Source organism: Stenella coeruleoalba, assembly GCF_951394435.1.
Source record: "Stenella coeruleoalba genome assembly, chromosome: 12".
NCBI classification, from domain to species: Eukaryota; Metazoa; Chordata; class Mammalia; order Artiodactyla; family Delphinidae; genus Stenella; species Stenella coeruleoalba.
In genome coordinates, this window is record NC_137158.1 from 52,525,927 (window position 1) to 52,553,920 (window position 27,994).

Below are 27,994 nucleotides of genomic sequence, written 5' to 3' on the forward strand. Positions count from 1 at the left end.
AAATGATATAAATCATATTCACTGCTTGGAATTGTTTTGAGGGTTAAATATGATTGCTTAAGAGAAAAGTCACATCATTTTCCCCCATGAGCAGTAGCCTCCTAAGTTTTTCTTGTCTCCAAACCCCCAAGCCCCACCCCTCACCATCCACACTTTCTATAGCTGACACAATGATCTAAAATGCAAATCTAATCATACTACCCCTCTGCTCAGTTGTTTTAGCAGGCTCACGCAGTCTCTGAGGAAGTGTAAATGATTCAGTTGTGTGTACAAAATTCTTTAGGATATGACTGGGGTCCCATATTAAGAAATTATATAGAGTTTCACGTTTACTGACTAATGTCATAAATGAAATTACCATATTATCTTTACAGATACCAATAAAGAATTAACATAAAAATTAATGATTTACTATATATACAAGAGAAATTTCCTGATTAAAAAAATGATAATGATAATAATAGTAGCTAATGGCTGAGTACCTAATTGTGCTAAGTTGCTATATACCTTGTTTCATTCACTCCTCATAGCAACTTTCTAAGTAAAATAGGTACTAAAAGTAGTATGGTTTATCTGTATTATCAAAATTTATAACTAAAGGTCAATCCCATTAAAAATTGCCCAAAGATATGAGTTTATTTCACCTCAAAACAAAGAAAAATATTGCATTGCCCTAAAGTTCAAGATTAACTGTGTCATAGAGTTAATGGAATAAGAACCTGGGCCAAAATTCAATTTTATTATTTTATGCTTTTTGCTTCTCAGGATATGTCTCAATGAAGAGCTAAGACAATAAAGTTCTCAGTTTAATAGAACTGTAAATAAAACGTTACTAGCTCCTGTAGTACACTGTCCTCGAATGCACCCTATGGTAAGAAATCATCTTGTAGTAAGTTTCCTATATTGCTCCTTTCTCCTCTGCACAAATCCTACCAACTTACTCTTTATGGCCCAATGCAAATCTTGTGATTTCACCTCATAGCCTTGCTTCACACGTATATCATCTTCCTCCTAACTTTTATAGCCCTTATTATCTGTACCACGCACTTCTGAACTCCAGAAAATAATGCTTCATAGTATTATCCATTTCATAGGGACATGCCTGGTTGGCCCAAGTGGGACATCTCTATCTAAGCCACGGCCATACCTTCCTCACACACCTGTGGTAGCTATTTAAACACTGTGCCAAGCCATGGAGTCTTCACTCTGCTCTTAATGTAGCTTACTACTAATGCACCAACCTGAAAAAAATAAGCTTGAAATATCTGGGTGTGAAAGCAGAAAAGACCATTTAAATTCAGTCCCCACAGTTGACAGGTGAAGAAGTGGAGGCCCTAAAAAGTGAATCGATTTGTCAAAGATAATACAACTGATTAGTGTCAAAGTTGCAGGTTGGAAGCTGGGATTTTAGTCGTCTCTCTAGAGTTCTCTTGCCCACTGTTGGGTGATGGCATTTATATTATTCACGACTGCAATACTAAGTTAGTACCAGTTACATGTTTATTCAAGAAGATGATAGGGTATACAGTATTCATTCACCTTACTTTATTTGGCTCCATTAATGCCAACTATATGTTTGTAATGGAATATTAAAAGTAATTAAGTATAAGATATATAACTAATAAGAGATCACATAACCTCTTCTTTCCACATCTTTGCCACAATAGATGAGGTGTGGCCATTTTACATTGAACGTCCAGTAATTACATGTGGATGGAAGTCTTTAATTCTTCAGGAATCAACAACATAAAATGTGGTGTTTGGTAGTGGGGGAGGGGGTTGTGTTGACTAGGAGGAAAGAAAAGTTTTCCAGCGTTGTTGATTACAGGACAACAGGATGATATCCAGTAATCGTACTTATACAAAGATTTAATGAAGCAGCTTTTTTGATGATTGGGGAGGGGATGGAAAATGTTGCCTGAAGCTGTCTTGTTTAATCACTGAGGACTCTTGGAGAGCAGTCAGGAACTAATCTCTCCTAAGAAATACAGTTCTGACAAACATTTGCTGATAAACGGGCTCTCACGCTAAGGGTTGAAACCACCTGTGATGTGAATATAATAAGGCACCATTTGATGAAGGGGGCATAGATCTGTCTCATTTGTGGAATATATGGATAACTATAGTGGCCTTTGGAACTTGCAAGCCTTTCAAGACCAGTGAGAGCTCACAATAGACAGAAGAATTAATTCGTCACAAAATTTAACACTGTTGTGAAAGATCATAAGAATTACTATTATATTGAAGGTGGCTCTCTATTTAAGTTAGTTCCAGTTAAGTTATGTCCATAATAAAATGCAAATTGATAACAATGACCAAAATGATTGCCTGGGGTGGTCATTATACAAGATCTTTTCAATGCTATTGTAGCCAATTTCCCTGGCCAAACGCCAAACATATTCTAAAACATACAGTAGTAGGAGTCAAAGAAAACAACTGATTTAATATACAATTAGTCTTTATACCCAAAGATTCAAAGCAATAGAATTTCATTACAGTGTACAAAGTGTCTGGTATGCGGAGAGGAGTGAAATTCTAGGAAGGCCAGACACAACTTCCAGGCATTAGATAAGTGACCCAAGATAAGAAGTGCACAGATACTTAACAGAATGAAGCCAGTGTTGTGAGAAACTTATTGTTTTAAGTGCTATGAAAGCACAAAGGAAGCTTTTAAGGGCTTCAGAGAGGTGTAGAATGCTTTCACCCATAACAAAGTCCATGTTTTTTTTAGATTTATGCTGATAAAATCCTAAATTGTTTCCAATCTCCTGTGAGCAAACTTAATAATCTAGTCTATATATAAGCCCTCCTTTTCTTCAAAACATTAAAATGCAAAGTACATTTAAGTTCCCACATTTTGACCTGTTATAACTGTATTCCTCAAATCAAAGGGCATAAGTTAGTGCCACATGTAAGTTCCTTTTTACATAATGCCATTTTCTTGCAACTTGGTCCTAAGGAAGTTCCAGACTGAAATAGTGCATCAAGGACTGTGCATAATCAGCCTCACTAAAAACAGCTTGATTAATACTAAATATGTCCTAGTTCCTAATCAATTATGCTAATGAAGGCACAGGCAGCACATCTGCAAGCCCTGACAAAGCCCATGATCTCAGCATCGCCTGATAACGTGGACTCCTTGGGAAGCTGCCTAGTACCAGCACTCTCAGGGCAGACTGTGTCTTTCTGCAGATAAAAAGTGGATACTACTGACAAAAGCCTTGTAATCCTGCAACACTGTTAGGTTATTTACTTAAACTGTAGTGTTGGGCTCCAGGATGAAATGTAAATAAAACTGCTCTTTAAATATTAACAATAGAACCTAAGGGTCCCACTTAACAAATGACACATTCTTTTCCAAGTGACAGACTGATAGGCAAAACATTTGCTACAGGGTGCTTTATGAATCTCTTCCAGGAGGTAAACTAGGGTCAAATATTTGAATAATCTATCAAAATCTGCCTCAAATTGGGGAATTGGAGCTCCCTGATTTATGTCTGTCTCACAACAACAACAGAATTAAAATCTGATGAAACTTAAAGGTGACACTATTATTTATAGGCTATCTCTTGTTCTGTGAATATTTGGGCAGTGAGATGGTCACTTGTCAGTTTTTTGTCTAATTATCTCAAGTCACATAAGCTATTATAGTCCAAATGCTAAAAGAAATATAACTCTGATCTCTCCCTCTCTCTCTCCGACTATAAAGTTTTTCCAAGTCATTTACTTACTAGCTAGATAAATGATACACGTCGGTAGTCAATAATGAGAGTACTTAGAGTTTTTGAAGCTTATTACCTTCAGTATAAGCTCAGTGATATGTGAGTTCAGTTAAGAAAAATAGGTAACTAATACTAAAATTTTTTAAATATTTAACTCATCAATTATAAGCATGTACAGAAGATGATGCAAGTTGGGAATTTATGGTGTTGGAAAATCAGGTATCACAGAAATGAAAAAGGCAAAATCATTGATTACTGGAAAAGAAATATTTAAACAGCTTATTAAACTAAACAAATTATATGAGGTAAATATTTAAGTTGCTTTACTTATACATTAACTAAGCTTAGAGGTTACCAAGTGCTATGGACTGAATTGTGTCCTTCCAAAATTCATATGTTGAAGCCCTAACCCCCATGTAACTGGATTAGAAGATGATTAAACTTAAATGAGATCATAAGGGTGGAGTCCCGATCCAATAGAACTGGTGTTCTACTGAGAAGAGGAAGAGACACCAGAGTGCTCTCTCTGCTATACGAGGACACAGCAAGAAGGTGGCCATATACAAGCCAGGAAATGATCTCACTAGAACCTAATCATGTTGGCACCCTGAGCTGAGACTCCCAGCCTCCAGAACTGTAAGAAAATCAACTTCTGTTGTTCAAGCCATCCAGTCTGTAGTATTTTACTATGGCAGCCCTTGCAGACTAAGACACCAAGGTTGATCAGGAATTTAAGAAATTATTATGTTAAGAAGAAACTGTCTTTACATAATTGTCACACACACGAAGTAAGTCTGGACCCAAGTGAGTGAATGGGAGAAGGAGGGGTGAAAGCCAATGGAGACAGTGGGAAGCTCACCCTATCTAAGATGATCACATTCAAAAATCAATAAATAAAAGACCCGTGTGGGGCAAATAAATGTGTCTTTAGCTGACTCGGATGGGAGACGAAAGTTTCAAACCTTGGACTATATCTGGACTGTTCTTTAAATATTCAAGAAGCATTGTTGATTTGGACTCTTGGAGCGAGACATTACGTGAACTTTTCATTAAATCATGGTCTCTAATAACCAAACAAATTCTTTTCTTCAGATTGGTATTGACACAGTACTAACTTGCAGATTGTATGGGATTTTTATTTGAAACTTGCAACTGCTAATTCGTTCAATTTGTAGCTGACCAAATCAAAATATTTTACATACTACATAATAGGTTATTACAATTTACAAGTATAATGTAACCTTTCCCCCAATTCCCAGTGGTATTTCTCTTGCTCTCTTTTGAGCCTTTCTACAATGCTTAGTTAGGTATGTGGCTTGAAACCTTTTGCTTTTTCCCAGACAACTAGCAGTCAGAATTTCTCCATGTGTGTCATTCCAGTCATTCTGAAGGACATTTGGCCAACAATAGGTCATTTAGGTAACTAATATTAAATTGAAAGTATTTTTAGGATTATTCAATTGCTCTCCACCTTCCTCCTAAATCACTAGGGATTTACTATACAGATGAGTTCCTGGACCAGTAGCAGCAGCAACACTTGGGAACTGGGTAAAAATGAAGAATCTAAGGCCCTACCCTTGACCAACCAAATCAGAATCTGCATTGTCAGAGATCCCCAGGTTATTTGTGTGCACATTAGATTTTGATAAACATTGCTAGCGTACTCTTGACTGACATCAGAACACAATATTTCTATCACAGAACTGCATGGAATCTAAAGCACAAAATGTCATGTCTTCATTTTACCAAAGTTGCTGATGTCTCAGAAGACATGAAGTTAGAATCCTCTAACTCCAAAGTCTGCACAGTAATATGATAGAAGGATCTCTGGGTATAGAACTAGAAATTCAGGGCTAGAATCCCAGTCCTGCTGTTCACTAATTTAGCAAAAAAAAACTGCAAGCTTAGATTTTCTAATCATTAATAATGTCTACTTCAAAGCGTTTTGAAATGTCAAATGTGAAATGCATATAAGTAAAGCCAACATAATAATATTCTAAATAAATGTGAGTTGAAGAGAGCACAGCCACAGGCATAATTTGGTCAGGATCTGGCCAGAAAAGTAGATAGAACATGCTGGTATTATAACATAAACTTAGAAAAACTTCACCTGCTCAGCTTCTAAAATCCTTCCCTGGCTGCTGACTGTAATATAAATAAATGTATTGCCCAAAATATAAACGTATAGCCAATCAATTGTTGGGTCTGTGGTCAATGAGACAATGCATCTGTTACCAAGGCATTCAGATTTAATTTATAAATAAATAAACTATTTGAAGCAGGCTACCAAATTCAGATGTTTGGTGTAAAACGGTTGGATTTGTAATAATTTTTACACATAAATATAAATCAAAGTTTCTTAACATTTAATGTGTACAAGGCTCAACTAAAGAGTTTGTTAAAAATATAAATTTTCCTCTCTGAATTGCCAGATCTGATTCACTAGATCTAAGATGTGGCAGGAATATGCATTTTCTAAACAAGCTTTACAATTGATTTTAATGCTGGTGATCTACAAACTATTCTTTGGGGACAGTTGTGTTAAGCCAATAAAATACATTTAAGAAATTCTAAGTTCATCAATATCAAATATAATAATAAAAATTGCAATTGTTATAGTTTTATTCTACATTTACAGCACCTCTCTGTGGTAGTATTATGAGTATCAGTATTTCACTAATAAAGAGCCTGAAAGTTTAGGTATCACATTAAGGTCATCCAGGTAGAAAAGGGTAGAACCAGAATTTGGACCCAGATCTGTTTGATTGTAGAACACAGGCTGTTAATCACTATATTATTTCCAAGGCACAGAGTTACCACCATCTTTCTAAGAAACAAGAAATTATCAACAGGGCTTGGGTCATCTTTATAGGAGGGGTTTGGAGGATATATGAGATGAACTGAAAATCTCAGCCGTTTTCTCGTAGTTATTGGAGATTCATTTGGGAGTGGGTTTAGGGGAGAGAAGATAAATAAGGTATAGAGGAGAGAATAGGTTACATGAGTGTATGATTCCCGATAATGATCATATGATATTTTCTTGAGTTCTATGTACAGGAATTGCAAGGCATATCCTTGTCCATTTGTCCCTATACTTTCTGGCTTGATTTCCAGGGTATGAAGCAGGTCATCCTTCTGGAAGGTGATGGTCACCAATATAAAATCTTAGGAGGAAATTTTTGGTGTTCTAAAAAGGAGCAAATTGTAATTTTTTGGAAGAGTAAACTGTAGCTTAGACATACTAAAACTATTTGAGAAAATATGGATTTTGTGGTTGCTGCTACTGCTATTTTGCTTTGTTTCTCTATATTCTATTTTATCTACAATAGAGACGATCTTTCGAAAAATAAAATAAAATACTTGCCTTCAAGAGCTGGTGATGCCAAAGTGGGTCCAGAAGCTTGCTGTGTTGGTAATGGAGGTGGTATGGCTGGGCTTTGTCCTGTGCACACAATGCAGGAGTAGGTATTGAACAAAAAGTGTTAATAAATTTAATATGCACAACTAAAATAGCTCTAGATCTGTCCCCAACATGCATAATTCATAATCCAAAGTATAATTCATATTATTATGCAATAAGAAAATTGTTATTAGGTGAGATCTTTAAGTGGATACATACAAAGATTCAGTTATCTTCAGAGCCATTTCTGAAAATATTTCTTTTCTTAGATGTATACACAATGTCAAATACATCTACTGGACTTCACTAATGGAAAACCTACATGCAATCAAATAAAGCAATTTATTTTCAATATGCACTTCAAGTTATGGAAACTAAAATCACAGAAGCTAAGAGGAATCCTAATATATAGAAAAATCACCATTTTTTTCATTTAGCTAAAAATTCTCAAATGATATAATAAAGGAATGAAAGAAGGTTAAAATTCATAGGCCTTTTGATATTGAACAGGTACATTTTCTCCTGCCGAAATAAATGACCTGCAGTTAAGTAAATAATGGGCCAAAGGGAAAATATATTCAGTTTTATAGAAACTTGAAAGCCTGCCTCAAGTCTCTGGGCTTATTATGCACCATAAAAACCCACAATCGTTTCTGAGTACTTCCTTATCCCAAGTGATTTCTTTAATTAACCAAAAACATCCCAGCCATGAACTGTAAACATTAACTAACATACGATCTCATATGAAATGCTTACAAAATGTTTTATCATTCATTTTCATTCCATAAACTCCTGCTCTGTGTTTCTTTTAAGTCCAAGAATCAACGCGGGCATATGCACCTTCTAAAATCTCACTGACAACTAGATATTATCAAATGTCAGCAGACCTGCCTACTTACTGGAAGTCTTCCTTTTTTATAATTTGTCAAAATTAGTTTGCTTTGGTGAATTGTGCATTAGCAACCTGAGTTACACACACACCACCGTCTGTGGTGGCGAGAAGGGAGGAATCCCAGGCCGTCAAGCTGAGTAGAAGAGGTTAGTCTCCACTCATCATAGGACTTTCTTCTAGCTGTTAGACCCATCCAGGTTGATTCTTGAGCATGTTCAAGTATGCACAAAAGCAAAGCATATTGTTCCATGACATGCAGGCCATATACCTAGAAAAGTATCCATCCATATTAGTATTAATTATTTTCCTCATGAAAGCAAAGATTTGATGGAAACATAATGCAACATGGAATTTCCTTTTTCAGTAAGCAAAGGTAAGGATGGGCAAACTAAAAAAGGAGTTTGAGCCACATTGTTTTTCCCTGGATAACATTTATATACTGCTTACTATGTGCCTAGAACGATCCCAAACAGTTTTGATGTATTGTCATTTAATTTTTACAAGATGCTTAGGATGTAGGTATAATTTTCCTTTTGCAGTTTTAAACTGAAGTGAACAGGGATTCAGGTGCTCAGCTCCTAAGAAGTGGATTTGAGGTGCCGAAAGCTCCTCTCAGACTTCCTAAGGCAGGCAAAGGGTCATCACATGTAAGGGGTCATCACATATAAGGGGTTCTGCAGCTGGAGAGAGACAGAGGCATGGAGCTTCCACCCTGAGTTTCCACCGTCTTTGTAAGTCAAATGGATGTATACTTGGGGAAATTCACTCCCAAATCTTTCTTGAGAGCTGTTCTTGAAAAACTGTTTCTAAAATAGGATGGTATTTTGTAGTTTGCAAAACCTAGGGAGAATCTATCAAAAGATTGAGGAAGGAGTCAATTAAATAACTAAAGCTTAAAATACAAGTGACCATGAATATATATAAATCGTTTCTGAATACTAAGGCTTTCAAAAGTATCTTCATGGAATCCTGCCTGTTCAAACTAAACTGCTTTCTCTCTTGTCAAATACTTTCTTGAACAGTAGTGATGTATAATCATAGTCTTCATAAGCAATATAGGAATTTATTTTTAAATGTATTCAATTCTTTCCCCAGGGAATAATTCATAATTTAGACTACAAAATACTCTTATATTTTCCTGGAGGAACTATGAGGTCATTATTTTATATTTTTTTTAAATTTAGTGAGCACTTATTATATCCCAGCACTGAAGAACCATTAAACCCCAACTCTGCCTATAAGAAGTTCCCAATATAATGGCTAAAATAGACTTACAGACAGATCATTATAATACAGTGTGAAGATGGGAAATAATATACACAGAGGGGATGTCACAGAAAGATTCTCGCATTTAAAGGCCTAAAAGGAGATTCCCAGGTAAAGAATGGAGGAATAGAGGGAGGGATTCCGGACAGAGAGTATCTGGTGGAAAAAAGGCCTGGATGCCAAAATACATAGAACTATTAAAACGATCAAACTGGTGCTTCTGCAGCATAAAGTAAAATATCCAGTTTATATCAGAAATTCTCTACGACTGTAATCAGTCGTAGAGAAATTCTCTCGCTGTAATCAGCGATATTACACTCCCTAAAATGGCTAACTGCATGATGGTGACGCAGTGGATGAAGTCGGGAAGTAACACCACAAGAAAAAGAAAAAGCCAGATGTCCATTTGCCTCCATAGTGACAGTGCTAGGTAGCCCTGGCAGGGGAATTACTAGCTCAGGAAAAGTTATTGTTTTGCTAGGGGTCACCAAAACAAATCAGGCATGTCATACTTGAGAATGACACATGACTCTCCAGTACTGACTTACAGAAAAGCCTTCCTTTAGAGAATGCTATTGAAATCAGAGACCATTTTGATATATGAATGAATATATACAATATTATATGAATATAATAATTTATGAATTTATATGAATATAATGTTACATTAATAATAGAATTTTATAATGATAGCAATGTTGTTTAGTATAAAGACTACATGGTTGTAGTCAAATAGATAAATATGAGAGTTTCAGCTCCAACACTTACAATCTGTGTGAATTTGAAAATTTCATGAAGTACCCAAGCCGTATGGGCCTTTATAAAATAAGGAGAGTTTTCAGGGCTGTTGTGAGGATTAAGTGATGAAGCATCTAACACATAGTAAATACTCAGAATATTCTTTTTCCTACAATGTATTTACAATTTATATTCCATCTAATTATACAAGAGGACTTGAAACAGACTTTTGAAGTAAGAAAACAAAGACATAACAACAGATAAAATTAAACATGACAGAAATAGCAGAACTCATTTACAGGAAAGAGGCTTATCATTTTATTAGGAACATATTTCTTTGGAATTCCTGAAGATTGTTACTCTCTGAAGGGAGAATTCAGGTTGTTGAAACTTACATTGGAACTCTAAAGGTGCCCTTCATTTTACAAGCTATTACCCGAAAACCCCTCTGACATTCAAACATAGTGAATGGCTTTTTGTTCCTTGACTGATTTTGGTTGGCTTATTTCCATAATACCTGAATTGCATGTTTGTAAGCTGCCAATATTTTACTGTTCTGAGTTTTTTGTCACCCAAGTTGTTATGATTGTTTAGTCAAATTCCACTGGGGATAGTATACAGTGTGCATTCCTTCTAATATTCTAAGTTACAGATGTTTTCTTTACTTTGCTAGAAAAGATGAATGGAATGACTCAGAATCTCAAGTCAAGAAGGAGGCTGTGAGCAGAATTCAGGTAATGTGAAGGAAAAAGCAATTCACTACACTAAAGTTTAATTTACCCAGTTTTTTATCAAAGGAGATTTCCTCGTTCTAAACCATTTCTAGGCAACTAAAGTCTAGCAACTAAATCTTGAAACAAATGTTGAGGAGTTTTTTTATGCTAATGCATGAGAGTTATTTTACCTTGGGCCTCCACTGCATTTTCCTAGAGGTACTGAGTTCACCCAGAAGACTACAAACTCTTTGAAAGGCCTCCTGTGCTGCAAACAATGAATGGCCATAGATCTCGTGACAGAGAAGGTGTCACTCTAGTAAATGACTGCTGAGTTAAAATTCATTTACATCTTGAAAAATTAAAAAGTATGAATAATTACAAATTCCTATCCCAATTCATTCTGTCAGCATCATTAAATCATTTGTGAATCTGTGACTGAACATAAAATGGGAAGATCTGAATTTAGTAAGAAAATTATTGTCAAGTGTGTTAAAGCAATAGTATTACTTTTATTTATTGGCACAAGGTTCCTAGACTGACATTTTTTGTAACATATAGAATAATATTTTCAAAGTTTAGCATTGAACAAATACTAAAATAAAATGAAAATACGGTTTATATTTTAGGCTGATACATGTAATTGTGCTAGCGTCCTTATTAAAATAGGGACACGTTGATCTTCAAGTTTCCTTACTGAGTGTCTCTTTCTCTCCCTTGGATTTTTGGACCACTTACAAAATGGAGAGAAGGGACCGGAGGAATTTAGAGCGTCAACCACTCCTCCCTTTCCCACCCTATTTATTTAAAACAAAACTAAGACACCACTAATATAATAATCCCAGACTCGCGAATCTGACTATGAAATGAGGAATTAGGAATCTGAAGTTCAGGAGTTTGTATGGGGTGGATGGATCAAGGTTTTTACTCCAGTCATAGGCATCTTTATACCTCCCACTTTGCATTCCTTGTACTCAATCTTGTGAAGGGTATACGTAAACAGGCAATCATCACTTAACTGAGGTCTCAGTTGTTTCAAGGTAAAACAAGAACCGTAATGTCTCTTCCAGCTGGGTTGTTGTGAGTGTTCCTGGGCATAACTGTACAAATGACATCAGTGAGGGACCACAGGGAAGACAAAGAAGGACCCTGTTGTTATGGAGCTTACATTAAAGATGAAGGGAGACAGGCGATAAACAAGCAAGACAGATAATTTCTGACCTCAGAAAGGTAGGGACATCAAAACAGAGTGGTGAGGCAGACAATGACTGTGGGAAAGAGATGACACTAAATTGGTTAGAAAAGGAAGAATGGGGTCAGTACTGAGCAGGACTCCACTAACCTATGAAGATTTGTGCGAATTAGAAAAAGTCTCCTTTCTGGGTATGTGCTGTCCAAGGTGGCAAAGTCTGAACAGGAGGGCTTGCTTAGTGCAAAATTAAGAGGCAGCTCTTACCCTGGTCAGTTGCAGCTCCAGTCCGAGTCTTGAGGAGGAGAGAAGAGCAGGGGGCCTTTGTGTAAGTATACAAACTGCAGGACAAGTGCGTAATGTATGAAGTGGCTCTGTCTCCAAGGGGGAGACACTTGAGTTTTGACTTGAACACAGAGAAGCAAACCTCAGAAGAGGTCCGATAGAAAGATTCTTGGCAGGGAAAGGCAAGTCAAAATGCCCAAGTTAGGAGCCAGCCTGGCTTGCTTAAAGGTCATTGGTGCTGGAAAGCAGAGGCAAGCTCATATTAGAGCACTCTCGGCTGTTCCAGTGAGTTTGGATTTGTTCTAAGGGCAGCAGTAAGCTTTTGAAGTGTTTTAGTACGACATGTAGGTTTTTAAAAGATCATCGGCTGCTGTGTGAAGAGACACAATGTTTGCAGAGGAAAGCTTGTGAGAGGCAGCAGAAGATCAATTGGTGACTATTGAAATAACCCAGGTGAGAGATGACATGAGCTTGGTCTAGGTGGTTGCAGTGGAGATTCAGTTGTTTGCGCAAAAAATGTACATGAGTACCTACTCAGTACTAGGCACTTTCCTAGGATATGGAGTTATAGCAGTGACCAATATAGACAAAATCACCTATTTTGTGGAGCTGAGATTCTACTGGGCAGAGAGAAAAAATATCAACGAAATAAGTAAAATGGAAATCAGTATCCTATTAAAAATGTATCAAGGAAGGGTAATAAGGAATGCTATTTAGAGTAACGGGTGGCAGTTTTAAAGATATGGGCAATGAAAAACATAGAAATTATAGATAAGTGGATGGACTCAGAGTACATTTTGACACAAACCCAATAGGATTTTTAAATGAATTTGATATGGTAAGTGAGGGAAAGAAATCAAGGATGACTGACAATTTGGCTTGAGCATCTGGGAATGAATGAGAAAAGTAATACTCAGATAAGGGCAGGAAATTTCCTGTTTACTCAGCTAGATGCTGTTTATGGACTAATTACTTAGTCATTGTTGTCACTTGAATTATGTAGTTTTCAATTTTGCCAGAGGACTTATATAGAAGACACTGAAGTTGAAGCCATACTTTGTTGGATTATTGCAAAAATATATCATATTGGTAATTAATTTTCAAGATGTTTTTCATGATTTTAGAAAAATTTTAAGCAAATGGATTCTTTAGTATAAATTGGCTATGCAACCCTACTATAGGGTGTTTAAAACACCATAAGCTTCAAGTTCTTAGATCAAAGAGCATCCTCCAGGCCCAAATGTTTCTACTGGAAAGGTTTCTTGGCATCCTGATAAAAAGCTTCCCTAATATTTCCATGTGTTATTATATATTTGCATATTTGCTTTGATGAAAAGGAATAGTTGCCAAATACATATTTCATACATTCTTTTTTTTTTTTTTTTCCTGCGGTACACGGGCCTCTCACTGCTGTGGCCTCTCCCGTTGCGGAGCACAGGCTCCGGACGCGCAGGCTCAGCGGCCATGGCCCACGGGCCCAGCCCCTCCGCAGCATGTGAGATCCTCCCGGACCGGGGCACGAACCCGTGTCCCTTGCATCGGCAGGCGGACCCTCAACCACTGCGCCACCAGGGAAGGCCCATACATTCTCTTGATTAAAAGTGATAAAGGTAGTATTAGTATGTTTTCTTCTTCATCTCCAATTTATAAGGTAGAAATAATTCTTCCATGGAAAAGCCAACTAAAGAAAGGAAATAAGATTGATTCAAGATCATATCATTGTTCCATTTATCCTTGTACCTTGATTATGACAGAATACCTGATGTCTGGGACTTAACAAAAATAAATGCACAGAATCATACCCATAGAGTTTTGGGGTGTGGAAGAGATCTTTGAAATCAGCTATTCCAACACGCTAATGTTTCAGGTGGAAAAAAATGGTCTCTAGAAGGACAGGTGGCCTAACCAAGGTCATGCTTCAAGAGCATTTAAGATAAAGGTTTTTCACTCCATTTCATTTTTCTATTTATTGAATATTTATTTGGAAGGTGAAGATAAATGCTAATTATTTTATCTATTGGCATAAATGACTCATAACTCTTAGAAGATCTTTAAATATTCACTTCCTAAGATGAAAAGTCTCATAGTTTTCTTCAGTGGTCAAGTTCTATTTAATTAGGTACTAAATTGACCTCAAGTAGCACATTTAGTTACCTGACCTCATTTTGACAATTCTAGATAGACTGTCTAGTGGAAGGTTTTCAAGACTTTCAGAATTACTATTTCTTCACTTTTCCTAAATAGTCCCTTCTAGCTATCCAAATTATATCTCTGTCAACCCCAGAGCAAATCATATTTATACATAAGGTGAGGCAACAGGCAGACAGTAAAGATGGGAGAAACAGACAAATAAGTAATATGAATTGTATGTTTTTCTTTTAGTACAAAGGCCAAAGCTGATAGGAAAAGAGATTAATGAGGCATATCAGATGGACTGCAGTCTCAATTTATAAAAATAAAAACTGTCTCATGTACTTAGGATGCAAATATCCTACTTGCCATGGAGTCATCCAATGAAATGTCTTTCATCTCTTCTTTGATTCCCTCTACCCACTCCCTTCACAACCTTTATGCTCCCAGAGTACCCAGTGTACACTTTATTGTCTGATTCTCAATACATTTGTTTATTTACAAGTCTGTGCTGGGATTTTTTGTTATTGTTGCTGTTTTTGTTTTTTTTATCCTCATTCGACTACAGCAACTTGAGAACAGAATCTGGAATGACAATACATATTTGGTAAAGGAAAATGAATAAAGGAGAAAATGAATGATTATATGAATGAATGAATAAATGAACGTTGCTAAATGCTACTCTGTTATACTGTTTCTAGAGTGTTTGAATATGAACAGAGCAAATCACAGTATTTTTAGTTCTTGGTAGAGTACAAAATAGTTTCAACAAAATATTAAAAATAATAAAATTTTACTTATTTATTTTTTGGTTTTCTATTTTTCAATTATTTAGAGTTCCAGACCAAAGTATTCATTTTCTTCCTGTGAGACTCTTTACCAAGTTGTTTATGAGTACCAATCTTTCAATGAAAGTGAAACATTAACACTTTTATCCACGATTAGTGGGAAAAACTGAGCTGAAAGTTCAAAGATTTAGAAAGGTAGCTTCATTAGTTAAACAGCTCAATCAAAATATAACACTTGCAATATATTCTGAATCTACAGTTACCCTCAAGTGGAAAGACTATGAAATTACCCATTGTGGTATATACTTCAAGCTTAAAGAATTATGTCCCTACATATGTAACTTGAATAGGATTTTAGTGCCAGAAGAAACAAGAATTTACTGAGAACACTGAAACCCAAAGAAAATGAACAACTTGCTAAATTCACCTAAGTGACACATAAGTAGGATCCATGAGTGCGGATTCCCAATGTAGTGCTCTGCACAGCAGCATGTTGTCTTTCTGTCTGCATTTATTTTAGAGATAGCAAAGAAGGACAAGCAATGAACAAAATATATGATGAAATCTAGAATAATGTTAAACAATTTCAATTCAGTACAAATGTTATGTTGTTATATTATGCTTTAGAATTCTATAGTCAATGACATTCATAATAATTAAAAGAAAACAGATCTTAAGTGCAGTATCCTATATTATGGCGTAATGATATTTTTAATGGATGTTTTAATCCTTGTTTCATTTGAAGATGATTTGAAATACAAATTAACACATGTTTTCGACCATCAGTTATGTCAATTCAATTTTCAAAGTTACAATTAATTCAAATTAGGTCTCTGAGATGCTGTTCTCCAATGTCAAACATGTTTAACATTCTTTATCAAAATGGAGATGCCTATTCTCTAAGTGAGTTGAGTGACAGAAGTATAACAGTGGCTTATCTTATTAGAAATCAATTTTTCCATGACATATATTCAAAATATTATGTTTAAAATTTTAAGGACATAATTGAATAGAATTAAAAATGGATAATTTTTAAGAAAAGTTACAAAATTTCAATAAAATTTTGAGTTAAAAATCTCAAGTTTTATTTATATCCCTAAGCATGCCCCTACCCCCATCACATGCTAACTTTCTGACTAATGAATAATGAGCTATTATTCACTTAATTTAATTGATCATTGCTACTAAAACAAAAGTATCAGTTCTAAGAAGGTTGTTGTCTACCAACCAGGTCATTATAACATGTCATATCCCTAAATATGAGTACATTCAATATATCATAGCTCTCAAGTCAAAATCTAATACTTCAGGTTTTATATTTGGTTTTACTTTTCAGAGATCCAACACACTTTATTGATTTATTCAAAGACTGCAAATCAAGTCACAACAAATTATTGATCATTGGGACTGTGAGTAGCAAACAGAAAGTTGAGAAAATAAGAGAAAAGATGGCTCCCAAGACAAAATCATTACATTTACAAAATGCATTAAAATAACTTTCAAGTAGAATAACAAATTCACTTCTTAAGAGGTAGAAGGCTTGACATTTTTGTAAACTATCTAAACATGGAAAATAAATAATGTCTCCTTCCGTCTCATATCTTTTATGGTTGTTTGACTTGAGGATTCTACCAAAGATGTTATTGACAGAGAATAGCTGGCACAGTCAATTGCTAACTCAATTCCTAAACTACTAGAATCTGTTGTTTTCATTCTCAATAACATCAGGACCTACCAACAACCTTAGAGATAAATCTACTCTATGTTCTCTTCCATCTCAATTTGCTGTCACTCTAACCACTAAGAATAAAATTCACCTAAAAATGTAATGATGGAATTGGATGATATTTTTTCAGGCCTTATGGCCAGCTTAATAGACACCCAGGAAATTTAAAAGTAAACCATAATCCAAGATTCCTCCAGTAATTCTGGTGAGAAGCCATCTGATCTCTTGAGTATGGAGTCACAGTCCACTCTGCTTACACTTTCTATACCAGATTCCCTTCACTGACAAACCAACAAAGGCAGCTAATAGTTAGCAGCAGATTGCCTGCTTTCTTTGGCAGTTGTATTGGCAAGATTTAGGAGTACATGTCAAATTTACACTATAATGGAAATAGAAATTGTGAGTTTGTTTTAAATTACAGAGTAGAGAAAAGGAAGGGAAAAAGAAAACCTAAGAAGCAGTGACCCCCCCTTTTCAAAAAATATTTATAATTCTCCCTATAGTGCTAGAGACAATAAGCATCTATCCGAACAAATTCTGCAACTTCCTCTAGGTTCAATTTCCTCATCTATGAGGTGGGAAACTTAAACCCACCTCCTAGGTTCTGGTGAGAATTCAGTGAATTCCATGTGCAGCACTTAGCACAGTGCCTGGTACACTGTTAACTCTCAGTAAGTGGTAAATCTTTTCTATCGTCAATGTTGTCATCACCATCTCTAATAGTCCCCCAAACTCTTTTAAGGTTAGACACAGAATAATGTCTGGATGACTTCCTGAGTTTTTCTTCAGTTCTAGGCAAGCCATGTTTTTCAAGGTTCATTGTGTATTTCCTTATCTTCAAATACAGGGAGGTACTTTTTAAAGCTATTGTATGGCATTTGAAAAACAGTGTTCCTTCTCTTTTATACAGAGATCTCATACATACAAAATAGAATCAGTATGATACCTTTCAACCACCCCCTATAGCTATTTCCACACCACACAGAACTTGGCAAAGGGACGGAATGCTGCCATTGTCCTATTCTTTATGTACACCTGTAGGAAAATTTCTTTCCTTTTTTCCCCCCATATTGTCTCTAACACATGAAAGTAGTCCATGGTTACAAGCATTTCAAAGAGATATGAAAAGCCTAAGGAAGAACCTAGAGTCAATTAATAAAGAATCTTCTGGTTTTGGAATTTACCTCAGGAAGAGAAAAAAGGGGTTGACATTTTGTTTTAGTGGAGAATTTTCTACTGGGTGCTTTAATAAAGATGATAAAACTCCGTATCTTTTCAACTACAGGCAGGTAACATAAGTTTAAATACTTCAATGCTTGTGCTTAATAGATAAAGGATAAAATGGAGACATGTTAATAATTATTATGTAATAGGCTTAACACCACAATTAAATTCACAAATACATTCTCAACTGAATGACATATCTGGAAATCATCCAACTTCTCTTCCTGTTTTAAATTGTGTATAATTGATATTATTTTGTCATTTAAAAAAATACACACTGCTTATCCAGTGTCTGCCAGGAGGCTATTTATAATTTACACAAAAAATATTCCTCTGGGAAAAAATCATTATTAATGTAATCATTGTCATGAATAATAGAAAATGGAAAAGGTTTACATCTTATGTAACCTCATATAAGACAAGATTAAATCATCAGTTTGTTTTTCACTGGATGTTTCAATATGAGAGTGTTGGTGCTTTTTCTATGTCTATTTCTAAGAGATTCCAGTTGTTACAAACCTTGTCTACCAAACACGTGCTCATTACCTAAACAATGTGAGTGGTTGGAAAGAAAATGGTTTATAGGTGACAGTTTTTTCTTCAGGAGAGCACCATGTCAACCACAAAGCAGAAATATTGAATAAAAGAGAGTAGTGGGGATTTGAGAAATGTAATATAAATAATTAAGTGTGCATGACAAAGGACAGACACTAAAGTATAATGGGGTCTAATCTGGAAGGACACAGTGCGGTATAGATAACAACTACATGAGACATTACTTTGTTCAGTTCTTCTCCTGTATTTATTTCTCACTAGGTATTGTAAATAAAAAAAGTATACCTAATTATATCACTACCTTTTCCCTCTTGGGTTGAAAAAATTGACCACTTAAATAAGGATAAATACTAAACTCATCGTAAACAACTAATAATAACAATCAGAATAAAGCTGAAGATAAACATTGATGAAATACTAGGACCTCACCTTTATCAAGCCTGTTCCAGCCTCTGCGGCTCTTTCTCCTCTAGGTGTTTATAAGTGAGTATAATCTGCATCATATCGTTTAGTCTTTTTTTTTTTTTTGGTTTAGTCTTTAATTAGTACCTTCTTCCACTTTTCTCCCCAAGCTTCTTTACACTGTTCATTGTTTTATTTGTAATAACTTCTGACTAGATCGTTACCTCCTTCTACTTTGAAACTCATGTTACGACCACCAGCAATGAGTACATACGAGGGGTTCAGTAACTGCTGGGAGACTGACAGGACGACTTTCAGCATATCAACTTGGATGCTGAGGAGGAGATAAAGAGGCAAAACATATTATCTTCAAATGTGGAATAATTATTACTACTATGTGGGAATAAACAGTATTAGTGCCTCAACATAGAATATTTTAGAAAACCAAAACATAAAATACATTAGGCTAGAATAGCAGTCATAGAACTGATCAAAAAATCCTGAGTGACTGGTTGAACAGTCTTCAGCCTATAACGTTAATGTTAATATTGCAAAATTCATTATTGTCTTCATCTTGCACAAACATCCTATACGGGAATAAAAGCTATGGACAAGGAATATTTGTTTACCAAATTAGGTCTCTCTGAAAGTAGCTATATCAAACTACTTAGTTTATAATTAGTTATATCAAAATAGGCATGGGGCATACTTATTTCTATGTTTAAAATAGGGCTGCTTTTAAAACTAAAAAATAAAATAAGACTTGCTTAAGAAAAGGGTTAAGAACTATGCATTTAGTTGAATGGTTAGAAAGCCCTAAATTCCTTATTCTTTATCTTCTGGGCCACCCAAATGAACCTTAGAATAGCACTAGGGGAATATATTTACATAATCACTAGAATGCTTTTTTAATCTGCGCTCTTGCATATAAACGACAGATAAGATTATTAAAAGACATGACACATTAATAAATAACACCTAATTAGTTTGATAATTCTTTGATTAAGCCCTAATTTTCCTTGCTTCTCATTCAGCAATTCAAATTACTCTGTATTATTTGTTCCTTTTCAGACTATTTTAGAACAAGCTTTGAATAGTCCCGGTAGGCTACCTGAGAAGGAATTTATTCTTATCTGACAGCAGGTCCATGCCATTAATAGTGACAAGGCCAGACCAAAACGACACTGTAATGCAAGTTCCCTCACAGCAAAGACATTCCTCTAGAATCTGACACCTCTTTCAAAAGGGCTGGAGACAAATTCTGAGAAAGCAAGAAAAATGAAATGTTAGGTCTTCAGTTTGTTCTCCTTACATGTACAAAGAGAAAGTAAAGTGATATGAACATTATACTGTGGGGAGAGAATTCTTCTTATTTACTGGCCTTCTCCCCAAACCTAATGCCCTTTATCACAATGAAGCTGACTGAGAGAGTAGTAGCAGCATCAGAGAAATCATGGCCACTCAGAAGTGCTTGTATCTATTTCTGCACATTCTAGCTATTTATAATGACTAGAATGTTTAATGGATTGATTGAGACAACTATGAAAATTGGATACATTTATCTTAAATAGATTCCCCATACTTCAAATAATCAGAAGGCACCTTTCATGGGGCCAAGTCCAGGAACTATGCACGCCTATAATGAAGGGTAGGCTCTCTCTCTTTTTTTCTCACTTCTGTGTAATTCTATATGCTGCCTGCAGTTTACTGACACACACAGCAAACCCAGCTTTGTTAATTCTGAGCCTCCGTCTCTAGAGATACTACCAATAACTCCTTTAAGAATCTTTACACAAGGCCTATTTGCAATGCTTAGAAACCTGTCATCTTTCTAAATAACAAGATTATTTCTAGGAATGAATAAAGAGGGCTGCTCTGGGATGATCATCAGTAATTTTTTTTAGTGACATAAATATTATACATCATGAATTCAATTCAATAAACATAGCATGTATCTGGCAAGGTATGAGGCAACAAGGATTTCAAGGAAAATGTTTCTTGAAGGTGTATATAGGGCAGTAAAGGAAGACTTGCTAGGGAGAGGATGATAATAATATACGATAAATCGGAAAGATAATAAGAAGTGGTGGGTAGAAAACCGTAATTTTGCTGTATTTGAGCACCACTGCTACCACTATACATCTAAATAGTACATATTATAGTCAGGTAGTGTTCTAAGTATATGTGTCTATGCATGAATTATTCCATTATTACCCTATAAAGTAATATCTATTATCCTATTTTAAAGGAGAAGTAGGCATCACGCATACTTGTTCACTGCTATATCTACAGAATCTAACGTGGTTCGTAGAACTCATCTAGATGACACTTAAACCAAACTCATTAATGCATATAATGCAGGATTTTTTCATATGAACCTCAATATAACACTATAAATTATGTATTATTACCCACATTATATAGATAGTAGAACCAAGGATAGAAGACATCAGATGACTAGAATGGGCAAAATTGGTGTAGTATGCTGTTGATGTGGTTCTAAAAAACTAAGCACTTGGAAAGCTTTGGCCTTTCCGTGCACTTTGACCATCTGCTCATGTATTCTGCAACAATCCCATTATCCACCTCATTTGACAGGGAAGGAAATGGAGACTTAAAGAGATTGATTAACTTGACTAAAGTTATAATTTCAAGCAAGTGTCAGGGCCTAGATTTGAAACCATGCAGTCTGGCTCTGGAGTCTGTATGCCTAACCACCTGTTCTCACTGCCTGTAATGTTCATGCATTAAATGGCTACTTCTGAAGAACCAAAATAAAACAATGCAAAACAACAGAAATCAGCCAAAGAAGAAAAGGAAGCAATTACTGTCTGTTAGGTTATAAACAGGTCTGGTTCTAGCACTTTCCTTCATACACTGTGGTTTTGACCAACAGTCACACATATTTCACTTTTCTTATTTATATCTAGACCTCATTTAAGTTTCTACCTCTTGCGTGAACTTAAATTGTCAAGATAGTTTGCAGTATTTTGAGTTGCAATATTAATTTCTTAAGTCACTTACACACAGTTCCCATCACCACCCCCATGAAAAAATGGCTTGTGAAATATGCCCCAACTTCCTTCCAAACCATGTTTCAGACTCAACGCTTTAGCACTATTGCACAAATTTTCTTGTTTTCAATACCTTAAGCAGAGGGCTGCCTGATCACACTCTCTCAAATACTGGTTTTGTGTCATTGTTCTACTTTAAATCTTTCAAAGATTCTCTTCCATGCCAGATATCAGCCGTGCCTGATTGACCAAGTGTCTGTAATCTGTCACCACAAACATCACTTTTTATGCCCCAATGGTTTCTAATCTTAATTTATCCCCTATCCAGTCTGATATCATCATTGTCATATAAACATATCAATTTCACATGCCCTATGTCCTCATTCATTTTCTCTTTCATTCATACACAAAGCAAGCCCTATGTATTCTTCAGCAGTTAGTCAAATAATATCCATTTTTCAAGTTCTAGATGCACATTATCTCTCCTGACACCAGAAATCACGGATGTCTCTCCTCTGAAACTTGTAACATTTAGTGCCTGTATTATGCAATCTCTCAAGTTTAAACTTTTTTCTACTAATTAGTTCCTTTCTTCTCTTTCATCCACACCACTTGTTAAAAGAGAGATCATCTTTAGTATTCTTATGTCCTTTATTGTGCTCAGTTTGGGACTGCTGAGCACGCAGAAGATACTCAGTGCTTGTACTTTGCCTTATTTCACTCTGTCTCCAGGCAACCTCATCTCCACCACTGACCTCTCCCCGAAGCTCCACACTTGATTCTCTAACTGCCTACTTCAGAGCTTTCTGTGAGAATTAAATGAATAAAGTATGTGAAAGTATACAGAATGAACCTTAGTATTTAGCAGATGCTTATCAAATGACATCTGGATTGGAATTTTCACTTATTCCCCTTTTGCAACTGAATACCACATGTGGCTTTAAGAATAAGTGAGGGCTTCCCTGGTGGCGCAGTGGTTGGGAGTCCGCCTGCCGATGCGGGGGACGCAGGTTCGTGCCTGGGTCCGGGGGGATCCCACATGCCGCGGAGCGGCTGGGCCCGTGAGCCATGGCGCTAAGCCTGCGCGTCCGGAGCCTGTGCTCCGCAACGGGAGAGGCCACAACAGTGAGAGGCCCGCGTACCGCAAAAAAAAAAGAATAAGTGAATTCAGTCTCCTACTTCTCCAGCTCTGCCCACTCTAGAGGGCACTCTCTTCCTTTACTTCCTATTTAGGGCATCTTTTTGGGTTTTCAGGCCAACAATCTCTGAATAAGCTTTTACTTTACTTTTCTATGGTATCAATATTAATAAATCCCATATGTCTACTTTTGTGATATTTCTAAAATCAACTTAGTTACCTTCATGCTACCTCCCAAGGTCAAGCTTTACTTCCTCTCCTCGGACTTACCCTAATTGGTCCTTCCTATTTCATTCTCTGAACCATCTTGCACAACATTTCCAATCTTGTTTCTCTTTCTAGGTCCCTAAGTGCCAATCAGAGTGAACCACTGACAGTTCCCTAAGTCTTGGAAGCTGAGAGATTTCATCTTAATCCTGAGGGCCTTAGAATTAGGCAGACCTGGGTTTAAATTCTTTGTCCACACAGTGTATGACCTGGACAAAACACTTGAACTCTCTGCCTCAGTTCTCTCATCTGTAAAACAAGGATGATAACACACGACTCTCAAAAGTTTTATAAGGATTAAATAAGATTTAGCAAAAAGTAAATACTCAAGAATTGACAATCACAAAACAACATTTCAATATATTGTGATTCTGTGCCTTAATTATTATCGCTTTAGCCTTAAATGTCTTTATCCTTAACTTGATATAGGCATATCCTACCAATTTCTCAAGGTCCATTTCAATTTTTACCTCTTCCACAAGATTTTCTCTGAACTTTCACACTAGGAGCACTATCATTTTGCAGTAAATTTCCATAGTAAAAGAGAAAGCAAAAAAATTTGGGGAAGGACATGTACATACATTATCATTTTAAGAATCTTAAGAAATGAATTTTACAAAGAAATTCTCCAGACTAAAGACCCAAAACAAAACTCCACAGCAAAGTATTTAAATCCTGGCTTGTGTGGCCCCCACCTTTACATTCTCTCCATTGGGTCCCAGTGTACTATCTGGGTCCACTGAAGCCAATCTTAGTTTTTTTGTTTCTTTTTTCAGCTATTCTCACTATTTGTAGAGACTAATATTCCTTGTCTTATTTTTTCTTATAGAGCTTCCAAAGAAGATCTATAATTAATTATTTTTAAACAATAATTAAAATTAATTAATTTTTTATTTTATTTTATTTTTTTAAGAAGATGTTGGGGGTAGGAGTTTTATTAATTAATTTATTTATTTTTGCTGTGTTGGGTCTTCGTTTCTGTGTGAGGGCTTTCTCTAGCTGTGGCAAGCGGGGGCCACTCTGCATCGCGGTGCGCGGGCCTCTCACTATTGCAGCCTCTCTTGTTGCAGAGCACAGGCTCCAGACGTGCAGGCTCAGTAGTTGTGGCTCATGGGCCTAGCTGCTCCACGGCACGTGGGATCCTCCCAGACCAGGGCACGAACCCATGTCCCTGCATTACCAGGCAGATTCTCAACCACTGCGCCACCAGGGAAGCCTTAAAATTAATAATTTTTAAACAATAAAACTCATTCTATCTTGTAATTATCATGTAGCACCATTGGACAGTTTAAAAATCACACATTATGGGATACTCATGATCTTATTTTTCTCATATCTTGAACATTTTCTATTTCATCAACTAAGGAATTATTTCATCATTACTCGTCAATTATTCCCAACAATGCTAAGGAGAAAAAATTTAAGAAAATAGAATAATGATGGAATTGTCCAGAAGGATGATGTAGTTGTAAGATAAATCATCATTATCTCATCATTCAGTTTTTTCATTGTGTTGACTAAAGTTTTGCATCATCATTCAAGACGGTATAAAAGCCTGGAGACATTTTTATGGTCTACTTTTAGTTTCATTTAATACAGTTTAGAATTTAGAGTTTTTATTTTCCATCCATTACTGCAAAGAGAAGAATATTGACACACAAAGCTTTTTATTGGGTGAATCAGAAGATGAATGCAAAAAGACAGACAGCAATACACTAAACCTTAATGATTAGGGTGAAATTGAAATTGACTGTTCAAGTGAAATTTTAAACTATGAATCTTCACATGACAATGAATTTTTTCAAACCCAACAATCAATGAGTGAACAATATATTTCAAAGGACAAAAAGGGAATATGGTATTCTCATCTGGTTAGTTCTTCAACTGGGACTTTATCATGCAATATTTTGTGGCAAGAACATGAAACATCTCATTTCGTTAAAAGGTTATGTTATAGTACTCATTCATCTTTTATAAAATCTGAGTGCCAAAATTTATGTTTTTTAAGTGTACAAATGCTAAGGAAGTCAGAAGGATTAATAATGTATAAATTTTTCAATTATTGGATTTATCATTCCAATTAATGTTTATAAATCTAATAATAAAAATGTTTTAGAATTATGGAATCAAGATGACATCTTCTTTTCAACAAAATTATGAGCCATCAAAAAATTCAGCTGTTGCATTTTGGTGATGCAAGTTCTGAAAGAATTTGAAGTAATAGCATCCTAGAGTCTATTAAAGATGTGTTTGAAATCTGGAACTGGTATCTACAAGGTGGATAAATTGTAGGTTTATGCATGATAGTTGACGAGTGGCTTTAGTTCCTTTTGGAAGATGTTTCCAATTCGGAGTGTACACACCTTCAAAACCAGGTAATTGATCAAATAAACATTTAACTTTGCTATGTTTAAATTTTTATCACAATTTTCACCATTCCTTTAATCTTACTTCTGTGAACAATCTTTAAATGATTTAAACTATTAAAAACATTAAGAGGTCCAAATGATAAGTGGAGATAACTATTTGTTGTAGTATCCTGAGATTAGCTTGTACATTTTCTGAACCTCTATTGCATACCTATCAAGTTTTCCTTAGTTATAAAATTATTTGTACTATGTCTTATCTCTTTTCTGGATTATCAGCTTATAGAGAGGATTCAACAAATGCTTACTGAGTAAACATCAAAACTCCCAAAGCTTTTGTTCTGTGAAAATAATTAGATGTTTGGAACTAAAGTGAGTATGTTTTTTAGTAGCAGGATTTTTTGGAGAAGAGCAGAGCAAGGCTAAATTTTACCTACTCTTCTCCAATACAGCCAATTGAGCTCTGAAATACACTACATTAAACCATTGAATAACAGTGACTATAACGCAATTACATTTGACCTCTTCTCAGCAGGATCAAACCAAAAATGCAGTTAAGCACCACTGAAGTTCAAGAAAAGGATCTTAATAAAATGAGAGTACTAACTTATTCCTTGAGGCTCTTTCTAGCTATGGACTTAAAACCCATAGAATTGGAATGTGGGCTGCCAAAGAATACCTTATTATAGTCAGAAAAGATTTTGATAGGTGAATACCTTCAATTTTAAGAGAATAAATGACACAGAAAGTAGAATAAATTACCTTGACATAAATTCTTGGCTCAAGTAAAAGTCAGACAGTAGCTGGAATTTCAATAGTTGGATAATTTTTAAGGGATAAACTTTAGCTTGTATTGAACTTTAATCATAATGGCTACAGAGATGAAAAGCTGAAAAAAAGTGTTAAAATTACTAAGCGAAAGCACACTAGCCCTGGTCCTTGTACTGGACATTTAAATTGATTTCTTTATCTATAGTAAGTATAAAGGGGTCTGTGAGCCATGTGATTTCTTACTCATAGAAATGTGTCTCTTGTTTAATTTGGTTGACTCTGTCCGGTAATGCATGCAATTTATTTGGCCCAAGTGGAAGCTGATGAAGAGGGAGTATGAAAATGCCTAGCAAAATCATGATGTCTCTTTTTAAGAGTCTACCTAAATGAATGAAACTATCAGTAAGCTGTCGCTTAAGAAAAATGTGCTTAGCCACAAAGTATGGAAAAGGAAATTGGAGTTACTGGAAAGTTGATAAAGATTAATAAATCTAAAGGCTTCTATCTTGACCATCTGTACTATAAATTTATAAAAATAAACAAAAAGACAAAAGACACTGTAAATTGAGTCTCAGAGTTGCCACCAAAGTCTGCTTTGACCAGTTTTAATAGTTCTCTTATAAGACTATTAATTTGTGAAGATGTATGCACCCCTATGTTCACTGCAGCACTATTTACAACAGCCAAGATATGAAAGCAACCTAAGTATCCATCAATAGATGAATGGATAAAGAAGATGTGGTGTATATATATATATATATATTTTTTTTTTTTTTCCAATGGAATATTACCCAGACATAAAAAAAAAGTATGAGATCTTTCCATGTGAGGCAACATGGATGGACCTGGAGGTTATCATACTAAGTGAAATAAATCAGAAAGAGAAAAACAAATACCACATGATTTCACTTATATGTGGAATATAAAAAACAAAACAAATGAACAAACAAAATAAAACAGAAACAAACTCATAGATACAGAGAACAAACTGGTGGTTGCCAGAGAGGAGGGGTTTGGGGGATGGACGAAATAGGTGAAGGAGATTAAGAGGTACAAATTTCCAGCCATAAAATAAGCAAGTCATGGGGATGTAATGTACACACAGGGAATATAGTCAAAAGTGTTGCAAAAACTTTGTATGGTGATGGATGCTAACTGGACTTATTGTGGTGATCATTTCATAATGTATAAAAATACTCTCAAACTCTAAGGTGCACACTTGAAACTAATATAATAATATTGTGGGTTAATCATAACTCAATAGAAATTGAAAAATAAAAAATAAATTAAAAGAAAGAAAATGACAACTAGACACTTTAGCCCTAGAGGAAAAGTGGGGGTCATCAGCTTCAGGACAGCCCCCATGTGAAGACGGGATCTGTCTCTTTCTCCTTCTCTCTCAGTCTCT

At 35.5% G+C, this 27,994-nt stretch overlaps 1 protein-coding gene across 1 annotated transcript in view; it reads right to left on the reverse strand.

Moving 5' to 3' along the window:
• TRDN (triadin) overlaps positions 1-27,994 on the reverse strand; it is a 372,178-nt gene that overhangs the window by 202,018 nt on the left and 142,166 nt on the right. The window contains exon 10 of the mRNA XM_079939170.1: positions 7,087-7,164. Coding sequence (XP_079795296.1) covers positions 7,087-7,164 — 78 coding nt within the window. The remainder of the gene's footprint in view (positions 1-7,086; positions 7,165-27,994) is intronic.